At 36.1% G+C, this 12,607-nt stretch overlaps 1 protein-coding gene and 1 long non-coding RNA gene across 3 annotated transcripts in view; one reads left to right on the forward strand and one right to left on the reverse strand.

Moving 5' to 3' along the window:
• Nucleotides 1–12,607, forward strand: part of LOC134650363 (uncharacterized) — a 282,213-nt gene that overhangs the window by 249,130 nt on the left and 20,476 nt on the right. The window lies entirely within an intron of this gene.
• The window catches only part of LOC134650177 (uncharacterized), a 77,816-nt gene that overhangs the window by 16,507 nt on the left and 48,702 nt on the right, over nucleotides 1–12,607 (reverse strand). For both annotated transcript variants that reach the window (XM_063505070.1, XM_063505069.1), the window contains exons 7-10: nucleotides 8,451–9,708; nucleotides 8,243–8,376; nucleotides 7,488–7,638; nucleotides 6,379–6,508 (exon numbers count right to left, since the gene is read on the reverse strand). In XM_063505070.1, coding sequence (XP_063361140.1) covers nucleotides 6,379–6,508; nucleotides 7,488–7,638; nucleotides 8,243–8,376; nucleotides 8,451–9,708 — 1,673 coding nt within the window. The remainder of the gene's footprint in view (nucleotides 1–6,378; nucleotides 6,509–7,487; nucleotides 7,639–8,242; nucleotides 8,377–8,450; nucleotides 9,709–12,607) is intronic.

Genomic DNA, 12,607 nt, shown 5'->3' on the forward strand with positions numbered 1-12,607 from the left:
CGCTGACGTCAATTTGCTACCTGGGTATGCTTGATTTGTTGATTAAAACACAACAATCACTATATGTATGCCTTTAAGATTTGAGGAGTTCCCTCGATTCCTTATGGATCTCATCATCAGAACTCGAGCTTGACAGAAATGTGGCTTAAAAACTAAACTTGCTTAACAAACATAACGAAGAGAACAAATCGCCAAACGTGAACTATGGGTCGTTGAAGAGTTCTGTTCTGATCATCATCAGCAGTTCCAGTTCATCAAATGCGACAGTTTTTAATAAAAATGCTTGATTTTCTGATGAAAATACAAAAATCTCTATACGCACACCTTTAAGATTTGAGGAGTTCCCTCGATTCCTCATGGATCCCATCATCAGAACTCGAGCTTGACAAAAATGTGGCTTAAAAACTTAACTTGCTTAACAAACATAACGAAGAGGACAAATCGCCAAACATGAACTATGCGTCGTTGAAGAGTTCTGTTCTGATCATCATCAGCAGTTCCACTTCATCAAATGTCACGTTTCTGAATGTAAATGCTTGATTTGTTGATAAAAACACAAAAATCACTATATGTAAGCCTTTAAGATTTGAGGAGTTCCCTCGATTCCTCATGGATCCCATCATCAGAACTGGGTTTTGACAAAAACGGGACCAATCTGTATGCATATACTTACAATCAAAAAAAAAATTTTCAAAATCGGTCCAGCAATGACGGAGATATGGAGTAACAAACATAAAAAAAAATAAAAAAAAAAAACATACAACCGAATTGATAACCTCCTCCTTTTAGATTTGGAAGTCGGTTAAAAAAAGCGTACTACGATATGGCCTTTCTACTGCGTATTGATGCAATAAGGCCGTAAAATTTTATTGTCGCGTAGTAAAAGTAAGATACGGAAAATCGTAACATACAAGATGGCTAATTCGAATCGGGCGGTGAGGATAAATCGCAGGTCATGATATAACTTTTGCTCTTAGATACCACTATAAAAACCTTGAAAATAAACGGAGCTCTTGCGATGATGGATAATCTAAATCAAACGGGTATTATTTAGGAACAATGTATTTGTGGTCAATAAAAACTGCAAAATTTTGTAACTGTATCTCATAAAACCTGACACCAAAGTCGCAGTCGATGCATATCCTTAAAAATAAATGCTGGAGTGCAGTTACATAAATCTTGATTTGTAAAAAAAAAGTTGTTAGATATGAATACAGCTCACAGCCTGTATTTTGGAGCGCAACCAAACAAAACTATAAATTTCTACAACTATCCAAACATCCAAACATATTCACAACATTTTTGTATTTGATATTTCTCCTCCCGTAACTTTGAATTGAATAAGCATATGATAATTTTCCAATGTAACTGAATACGGAATTTCTAGCTGATAACCTGCCGCAAATTGGGCGAGATATAACCACCAAATCTGTTAACAATGTCTAAACTAGGTATTTGAACAAGAAACTGTAATCACCTTTATTAATAGGCTTGAAATTGGTTCGGTATAGCTGTTTAGTTATACATATATAGCTGTTTAGCTGATAGGTACGAAATAATAATACGTTACCCACACTGAATTGAAAAAAAAATAACGTACTAGCATTCTTAAATAATACGGTTGAAAACCCCGATAGGCAGCTTTAATAGTTAACTTGTACAATAGCACAATTCCAATGTTAAAAATAAGAAAATTTATAAGTAGAAGTACTTACTATCTATTTACATTAAAAATATTTATTTTCCAAAAAAACGAAATGTTACATTTTTAAATTAATATAATATATAATGTAATGTAAAGACATAGTTGTAAAGAATTCAATAATAAGACCAAGAATAAGTTTGTCCTTTGCCTTATGATATATATCTATAGTAAGAAAATACAATCGAAACGAGATATTCCCGTCTGCTCCGAGCTTGCGCTATTCACTTACTTTAGAGTGTTTGGTTTAGTTTGTTATTCAAACAATATTGTTTGTATTCACAAATACACAAGCAGAGGCCCGTTTCTCAAATGCTTGTAACTTGTAATACAAGCGGATGTCACTTTTTTCACATCTTTTGTTAGAAAGGGACTTCCACTTGTATTACAAGTTACAAAGATTTTGAGAAACGGGCCCCAGACCTGTACTTTCGTATAAGTCTAGTTTCGTATTAATCAGTTGATAAACTGATTAATTGTATATGCAGATTATCTAATTATGAGATCGTTAAAGCGTATATTCTGCTTATCAAAGATAAACTAATAGTACATTACGATACAAGTGCGAAAAGAAGGAAATTCGCAATAAGTGGCGATAAATTGAAACACGACCGAAGGGAGTGTTTTAAATCGACATGAGTTGTCACGTTTTACATGACATTTGACCCTATAAATTCTATGCGAATTTACGCCATCGACTACATCAGACGAAAAGGTTCTTTTTAGGGTTCCGTAGCCAAATGGCAAAAAACGGAACCCTTATAGATTCGTCATGTCTGTCTGTCTGTCCGTCTGTCCGTCTGTCCGTCTGTCTGTCCGTCCGTATGTCACAGCCACTTTTCTCCGAAACTATAAGAACTATACTGTTGAAACTTGGTAAGTAGATGTATTCTGTGAACAGCATTAAGATTTTCACACAAAAATAGAAAAAAAAACAATAAATTTTTGGGGTTCCCCATACTTCGAACTGAAACTCAAAAATTTTTTTTTCATCAAACCCATACGTGTGGGGTATCTATGGATAGGTCTTCAAAAATGATATTGAGGTTTCTAATATCATTTTTTTCTAAACTGAATAGTTTGCGCGAGAGACACTTCCAAAGTGGTAAAATGTGTGTCCCCCCCCCTGTAACTTCTAAAATAAGAGAATGATAAAACTAAAAAAAATATATGATGTACATTACTATGTAAACTTCCACCGAAAATTGGTTTGAACGAGATCTTGTAAGTAGTTTTTTTTTTATACGTCATAAATCGCCTAAATACGGAACCCTTCATGGGCGAGTCCGACTCGCACTTGGCCGCTTTTACTATTTAGCCTAGTATTTATCAGAGTTTGTCTCATTCAATATTTAATCGACATAAATAAAACATCCACCTCATTTCATTCCTTGATCTGAGACTAGTTTGCACGCCGCAGCGGTTTTATAAATGTAGATCTGAACGAAACTAATCCCCAGACCCCTTCCAGACGTTAGGGTCCTTTTTATTCCCCTCGTAAATACCTATTTGTCGCTGTGCGGAAATCGAACCCGAGACCCTTCCATTGATTGGTGAATACGTTCACCTTTCCTATGGAATGGATGTAAAATGGCAAGTAATTGAGTATTTTCTGGCTGGAATACCAATGGGAAGGCTGATTGCGTAACGCCATTTTTGTATTAACATCAATTAACTTACGTTTCTACCTGCAGCTCAAATAAATTACGCGCTTAACATTTATATGTCTGAGGCAATTTAGCTCTTGGTGCCCGTTTTTCAAAAGCTTGTAACTTGTAATACAAGCGGATGTCACTTTTTGACAGCTTTTGTTAGAAAGGGACTTCCACTTGTATTACAAGTTACAAGCTTTTGAGAAACGGGCCCCTGGATGGATGCATAAATTATTACTTTAATCTTATGTTTTCCTTTAATTATGATAAAGCCGAGGCTAAAAAATACGAAAAAATCGCTAGTTAGCCAAGTGGATTTTTTCGGAAGTAGGATTTTAAAAAAAATTATACAAATCTGTTATTGACATATTAAAGCTCGCAGGGCACCTCGTGCATACCAATAAAATATATAAGAAGAAGTGAGATACACGGACCTCCAGGGCGTTTTTTCGTGACCGTAGCAAGAGCCTTTGATTCGCTTATGCTCGGTTAGCTATTGAACTGACACCCCCGCGCTGTCGCCATGCCCGAACTGCGAACATGGACGGAAAACTGGGGGAAAAGTTCTCAATACCGATAAAACTAGTTCCAACATGTCTGTGGTTATTGAGAAGCGCTGATCTTCGCCGATTTGGGCTTGTTATTGTCTGTAGACACAACGGTTATAGAAGATAGATTTGTTTTATATTTAACTTTTTCTATAAATAAGAGATAATAAACTCATCTCAGTTTATATTAAAACTAATATATTTTGTGAGGAGACGGTTAAACGTTTCCTCAACGCAAAGAATAATCCGAGAAATTCCAGCTATTTAGATGTTTTAATTAAATTAATTAAATTAATTTAATTACCTAACTATAAGTTCTAAAACTGCTTAATCTGCTGTAAACTGCAGTTGAAGTAGGTCAATTGGTATTTTACTATATTTCATGTTTTTGTTTTCGAAAATACGCCTATTTTTGTAAATATTATGTGAAGTATTGGAATAAACCTACTAATTTCTTAGGTACCTATTTAAACAAGTTATTTTTAAAGACCTATACGTTGTATAACGTTTATGTAGGTATATATAATAAACCAATATACTTATTCGAGTAAGTAGTATTTTGTTAATGCTTGTAGCATTAACAAAATACTAAGCTTTTGGTCTTTAGGTTAAACTTTGACTCACAAGTTTCAGAACACCGTACCTTATAACTGAAACTACTACTGAACTATCGTAAGCTTATTTATTATTGGAATGTGAATACAGACATACTCGTAAATAAAAAGTAGTCACTGTCACTAAGTATAATTTAACGCCCCACTGTTCCTCTTTGTGCTATTATGTATTACTTGCCCAGAATACAAAAGGTAGCTGAAATACTAACAGCACGTTCGACCCATTTCATACATTTTTATAGAGCGCACAGGGGATCGACCCATACTCGAATTCGGAGATTAACAATGTTCCGTTTCTCGACAATGAATTTTATCGTGTTAACAAGGAGGCTTGAAATCTGGGAAGAATGTCGAATCAAGCCTCTTCTTGTTAACACCGTAAAAAAAACAGTACCGAGTCAATCCTCTGTGCAACGTGGCAAGTTAGAATATTACCTATTTGGCAAATAAGATTATAAATATAAAGGTATAATACGGTTAGTGAATAAAATTCATTTAATCTAGCAAAATCATAAACCTACAATGTACAAAGCTTAATTTATGGGCCCGATTCGGATTTTGTAATAGACATCTATTAGATATCTTTCAGACATCGCCAAGATATGATAAGATATGTTTAAGATCTAACCTGTCAAATTTGACATTTCCGCGATTCTGGAGATACTCTTGAATGATTTCCACAAGATATTACTTAGAGATCTAATTCACATCTAATAAATATCTAACACGATCTATCGTAAAAGTGATATTGGTTGCCCGAATTGCGCTGCAAAAGAGAACTAGTTGAAATCTAAACTATAACGTATCTAGAATGGTGCTAGTATGTGTCGTCTCTTGTGAATATTTTGAAGTTCGAATACGGCAGTATATCATACATTGAGATACAAAAATGTATTATTTTAAAATCCAGAAGATATAAATGCAACACCAAGGTTGTAAATAACAGTGCTTACTAAAATACTCACTTAAGAGAGATGTGAGAAATAAATGTTATTCCATTTAATTATTTCTAAGGATAGGTAAATAATATCTTATACTTATTAACCTATCGGTAAGGATAGGTAGGTAGATAGGATAAGGATAGAAGCGCTGGTGGCCTAGCAGTAAGAGCGTGTGACTTGCAACCCGGAGGTCGCGGGTTCGAACCCCGGCTCGTACCAATGAGTTTTTCGGAACTTATGTACGAAATATTATTTGATATTTACCAGTCGCTTTTCGGTGAAGGAAAACATCGTGAGGAAACCGGACTAATCCCAATACGGGCCTAGTTTACCCTCTGGGTTGGAAGGTCAGATAGCAGTCGCTTTCGTAAAAACTAGTGCCCACGCCAATTACTGGGATTAGTTGCCAAGCGGACCCCAGGCTCCCATAAACCGTGGCAGAATGCCGGGACAACGCGGGGAAGAAGAAGATTCAATATAAATCACACGAATTTCAGTACTGGGTAAATAATCATATTATAATTTAATGATTACTCATAGCATAGAATGTTACATGGTTATCTGTCTCCTATAAATAATGCCATTAACAGCACCTCTTCGCAAAACAAACAGGAAATAAGTGAGTGAGCGATTCTTTTTTTAACGATAAATCCCATGTTTAATCTTTTAGGTCGCCTGGCGGTTCCCCTCCCCCATCCCCGCTGTGGGGTCGGATTAACGCGGGGTGGCGATAAATTCTAATGAAATTTCCGCCAGAGACGAGGCAGCTGACTGCGTGGATGTAGCTAACACGCATTAAAATAGTGATATACGATACCATTCCTAACTAGGCTGTGATAATTCACGAACTCTCTCAAACAAATTACTTACAACTAATTTACGCTAAATAGAAACAGCAAAACTTATTAATTGGAAGCTTACCAAGCGGTTTTGGCTGAATTCCATAGTCTTGGCTCAATTTGAAACATGGTAATCCTCCATACCACTTATCAGTTAATATATCCATATACCCATTCGTTGAATACTTGGCTATCGCTGCTGATATACTTTTCTGTAACAATTGGAAATATATCTTCATAGTAAACTAAGCCATATTCAAAGGTAAAAAATTGTAAAGTCGTAACCATTGCTTTTCTATTGACTGACAGCGAGATGAAAAAAAAAATACAGTTTTTTTTTTCTCACGGATTGAAACAAACGCTGTACGATCAGTTGATTTATGTCGTGAAACGCGTAAACCTCAGAGGTTTATTGAACGATGTCAAGATAAAATGACGTATAATCGTCTAAGCCAGCGCTACACGACACCCGCTATCGATCACACCATTAGCAGTTCGCGTGCGTCATCTATCAATGTTTCACGATCCGAAAGCCTTTTTCATGAGTCCTTCTTACGATTATGTGGATACTTTACATGTATATAGTACACACTCATAGAATCCGTTTGTAAATTTTCTCTGGTAAATAAAAATATAGGTTAACTTTTACAAATAGGTCATGTATTTTGTGAGATATTTAGTAAGAAATTTCGACAAAAAGTTATCTGAAGATAATAATATTTATCCTCACGTATTCAGCTACTGTAAGGAGCGGCAAAAATGTAATCTTAGGAGTGAGTCAGACACGAAATTTAGAACAACGTTTCACTTTGCATCACTAAATTATTATTAAAAACATGTAAGCGTTTTTTGTATTAGTTTATATGGCGATCACGCCAGGTGGATTAATCCCACCCACTCTAGCTTCCGAGCGTTCGAAACAAATGAGCCGCTCATGAGTTAATCTCACATATACATAATTTCCGGGGTTTTAAAGAATAATTACGTAAATTACGACTGGGAAATTGAATTCTTAACCTCTTCGTTTCGGCAATACGAGCTGACATTTTATATCTGCGTTCACTTTTCAGTCACACATTTACATTACGTTGACACAAAAGAACCAACTTTTCGGCTGTTGTCAAAATCATAGTGAAAAACTTAGTTTCAATAACAAAAATGGGGAATATAGATACCTCGCTAAAAATATACCTGTAAAGGAAATCCCTTGGTCATTCCTATAGCATATGTGTCTTCAATGAAAGCATGGTCTCCTACGCGCTGCAGCTTGCATCCGTGATCAGTGGCACGGTAGTAGTCTAAAACAGGAGTATCTGCTATCAAAAGGTCCAACGTTCGATTCCTGAAATACACAAACACCATATAAGAAAGTACCATCAAATTATATGATAATCATGTTATAAACACGCTTAACATTATTACGGGCCGTGAAAATAAATACTGTGCCCGCCTCATAAACACGAAGTGCGAAAATAAAACCCGAGTGAAACATTAAAACTCGAAATGGAAAGTAAAATAAGCTCCAATGCCAGATTACGAGATTACAGAAAAAATAGCCCAATCCTATTAAGAATAAGGTGTTGTATTCCGGTGCGGCGCGCAACCTACACGACTTTATAATAACTAGTGGAATGTTTGTTTCAGTACCCTTCCCGTAGAATAAAAGTTAATAGAGCGGTGGTCTGAATGGATGTTTATGGTCCTAATTGTTCAGCTGCAGATGCAAGCGCTAAATCAGAATATAAAATAAAGCCTACTGAATCATATAAACTGATGAATCCACTGTGAACCAGAAAGTTTTATGATCCCATAAAACAACCTCTATTTATTTTTCATATACAAGCGATTTAACCATATTTATGTGCTCAAAAAACCTTTGTCAAATCGAAAGATTGCCCATTACAGTCAGATATTTCCTAATCGTATACCAATCATTTATATCATACCTCAATCGCTGAATGCCTTCTTCAATGTTCTGAAGTGCGTAGCCTCTCATCCTTTGTGCCAATTGTGGATTGCCTCTTTGAACGTAGTACTCCGATATAGATGATTTAGCTGTACCCACTCGTAAAGAAAGCCACTAAAACAAATGTTCGCATATTTATGTTATCAAAATTAATAAATTAATACAGAATGTAAGTGTAAGTTACATACGTTATTCCGTCCTTGGTAGTCATCAACAGCGTTGTGAAAAAATAATCCCGCTATTAGAGCGGCAATATTGGCAGTGTAACTGGCAACGAATATCACAGAAAATCCACCCCAGACATTAATAAGAAACTTATTAGGCCAACTCTTAGGAGCTTTAAATGCTACTAAATGTCCACATAAAAGACCCCACATCACCCATAGCGCGCTAGAAAGGCTAAAGTTCTTTGACCTCTGTCGGCCCCAAGGATTTAAACCAAACGGTGACCACCACTCGTAAATAGCTACCGCGATGGCGGTCAAATTTAGGGACAAAAATATGGCAATCCATAATTCAGTTGAAAATGGCAATAGGAACGCTAATAAGGGTATATCGGCCTTTTGGTTCGGAGCTGCTAAAAGTGATATTCCACTATAAAAATAAGGTTGACTGAAGTCAATCACTTCCGCGCGTGCTGCAGACACGCTGAGTGCCGCAAAAGACATGTGGGCGGATCCCGATACTAAATCTCCGACAATTCCATTCCATTTCTGGCTCTCTTCGTCTATATTATCATCATAATTCGGCTCACTGTATTGCTCTTTACTATTGGCTTTGAAACCATTTCGAAACTGGGCTCGATAATTAAGGTTTTCTGACATAGTAAACATGGGCTCATCATGCAAAAAATTTGTGAACTCATGCAGTTTACTAAAAGATCTCACTAGCTTCCGAGATCCATAAAGTCCATCTTCGACTAGATATAAATGAAAATCAAATTCCAATTCCTGGGCAATATTTTCTAATAAATCCATTGCTAGTCCATAGCAACAGTGGGTAGCCATTTTCGGAAGATTCGTAGGTTTGGGTGTAGGAAAGAAAAAATCTGTAGGGTGATGGTCATCATCCTCCCTTTCCAAGTCATTAAAAGCGAGAGTGAGGTTGTCTTTATCAGAAGTTTGTGGTCGATGGCAGGGGAGTCCTCTTAGGCATTGACCGTCTTCGTCTAGTTCTCCTTCCATTACGAATGGTGGTGCTAAGGCGGTGACGATGCGGTATATGGTGCGGGCGCCCGAAGACTGGCCATGCGCGACAAGCCGACCACCGGGCCACACGATGGTGTGAAGCCTCACCATGCGCCCGTGAATATGGCCTACTTGTCTCCAAACATTACCCCCTGTGGGTCCGGGCACCAAGTTGAAAAAAGTAAACGAAGACGTCAACGCGGGTTCTGGTCGCTCTGTGCCTCCGGCAAGTGCCGCTGCTGATGTAATCCGGGTTTCTCTGTGGACAAACAGTAATTATTTATATAAAATAGTTTTAAGGTAAACGAAGAGAATAGAGGAGTAAGAAGGGAGGGGAGGAGAGATCCTTCTCATGCATGAGAGGAGGCCTGGTGTTCAGCTGTAGGATGTATGTAAGTAGACTGAATTATTACTATAATATTATTCTAAGGTAAAAAAAAGACTTAAGTATAGCTAATTTGAAATTTTAGTTGCTGTTAATAAAATGTATTGATTAATCGTTTACAGGAGTTATACTGTTATAACTTTATCACATTAACATTGAATGCGTACAGTCAACTGCAGAGATAACTGACCCCCTGCATAGACATTTGTTTGCAGGGTCAAAAATCTCTGCAGCTGACTGTACTACTTGAACAGTGCCAATAAATCAATATATTTTTAATAAACATTGACTTTTTTTTGTGGAACAGATGTACCTACTCGTATATCACAATTTAAAAAAAACAACGGGTTGCACTCAGGGAGTGCCGGCAGAAGTGAAAACTCAATCACTATTGCAAAATGTCTGCAGCACTATGTATAATTGAGGTTAACGCCATCTAGAGTTATTTCGTCGCATTACTTGAAACCCCTAAGCACATCACTGTTAGTACTCGAGTTATATTAATACCAGTTAGAGCGAAACTCACTAGATGGCATTTAAATCAATAAAGAAAAACTCAATGACATTGAAGTAACAGTTTTTCGATCAGGTCACGTGACACCTCTCGCGAGTTTAACATTTTTTCCCCATGACAAAAAGTGCACAGCGCCGCTAAAGAAGTTTTCACTTCAAAAATGAACCATGATGCATATGTCAACTTGGATTCGAACCGACATCTATGGCTTACCGGTCCAACGCGCTACCAATTCTGCACGGAATTGTCATTTTTCCATTCTATTTACAGTTTATAAATTGTACTACTAGATTTTTATAAAGTCTCGGCAAATCCTCGTAGAGTTAGCCTCTCGCTAGTTAGCCTTAACTCCGACAAACAAGCCCTAAGTTTACAACTTCGCAAATTCTATGTAACTTAGCTTTTAGTAACGCTTAGGCAAAGGAGTTTTGGACGATTCGGAATGTTTATCTGCAACCTTGTTATTCCAGTATTAGCATTATTTTACAAGGTATTTTACAGGTCGCTTCTACCCGTGACATTGTCCGCCTAAAACTTGTAAAAAATTTCAACCCCATTTACACTCCTGTCTTTTTAAACTGTAATGTAGTGTGTGTTGAATAGGTGAATAGAAAAATAGAAAAACAGTTGATTTTAGTTAAATCCTAAACATCTTAGAGAAGTTTTGTAGAATATGTGTTTCTTATTTCGAGGTCCTGTATAGGCTTAGGGTTTGGTAATGTCTAAGTAATTGAACTACGAGCCGTATTTTTGAGGTACTCCCGTTTGTACAAAAATAATGTTTTAGTAAAAACACTATGTTTGTATTTTTTGGCAGGAATATAACAGAAATACAAAAAATACAATTAGCTCTGCCAATAGACTGACAATTTTGCTTCGAGCCCATACTTGTACTTTTACTTATAAAATATAAATACAAAAGAAATGTACAAATGTATTTGCGTATTGCTATTGTAATGAAAGGCTCACATTCCGAATACTTCTTGTAGCCGCCGTGCAGGTCAGGAGCTCGACGACTCAAATAAAAAGCTTCAATTCTTAGTGAACTGATATAATTTTCCAAAGTACTGGTTTACAAGGGTTCTTGCCAAAACGGTTACATGTAGAAGTGGTGGTTATTGTATGGAGGCTGATGAGAGAATGATTTGCAATATTTGATCACTACAAAAAGGTCGTTTAAATTTAGGTGCCTCTAATTGGCCGCGATACAAAGTATTGGTGCTTAAGAAAAAGCTTCCTATATAGGTATTGAGATTTTATACAAATATAAAGGTTGCGTTCGCAACACTTCTGCATTTTTTATTAAACCTCAGGGAAATACTTGCACTAATTGCATTCCAATAGCGAGCTACCTCAATATGAAATAAATGAAAAAAATAAGTAGGTAGGTGCTGTGTTAATCATTACAGATTAATATTTAGAACTGACGTTCGTGATCATAATCAAAGCAAACAACATTAGTAAGTATTTATTCCAGTAGAATTTAAATTATTTTAATTATTTTTCTGTAAATTATTTTACCAGCTAGCTGAGAGCCGTTTCTTGCTGGATAAAGGCCTCGACTGATAGTTGAATTTACTATCATCCAAATGTATGACACAGGTCCATTATACATACAAGTATATACGCTACAATACAACGCATAGGCTAAACTGATGAAAGGACCTTGAATTTGAAAAAAGATTCTTCATATGTTGAAAAGTTCAACTAACAAATTCAACCTCAAGGGAAGTGAAAATTAGGATGAAAGTTTTAACGACTTCTACGCAGACGAAATCATAGGCAGAGGCTAATGTATAATATAAAAAATAATGATGTAGGAATGCTTAAAAAATTGGTGTTTATTTATTATAAGGGTTTCATAAAGCAATAACAATTAATATAAACATAAAATTATAAACCAAAATTAAAAACTACTTACATAAAAATAGGTAGTACCTATTAGCTTAATAATTCTTTGCAGATACCTTGCCAATATCTGTGGTATTTTCTCGACACCACAAACTTACACGAGATTTAATCTTGAAATTTTCCTGCAAAGTTACTTAGTTGCGTAATAGTTAAGCGACCGAGGGATTGAGCGGGCTATGGGTAAATAAAGCCGCTTGTCTCATTTTCGCTTTAGATAATATTATTTTAAAAATAAACTAAAAGCGAAGAGGTTATCACGTTACCCTTAAAATTATTTAACCCTTTATATTTGCTGCTCTATGTGTTTTATAATGATTAACATAATCTGTTTTTTTTTTTTAATGTTTA

This window comes from Cydia amplana, chromosome 8 (assembly GCF_948474715.1).
Source record: "Cydia amplana chromosome 8, ilCydAmpl1.1, whole genome shotgun sequence".
In the NCBI taxonomy this organism is placed as follows: domain Eukaryota; kingdom Metazoa; phylum Arthropoda; class Insecta; order Lepidoptera; family Tortricidae; genus Cydia; species Cydia amplana.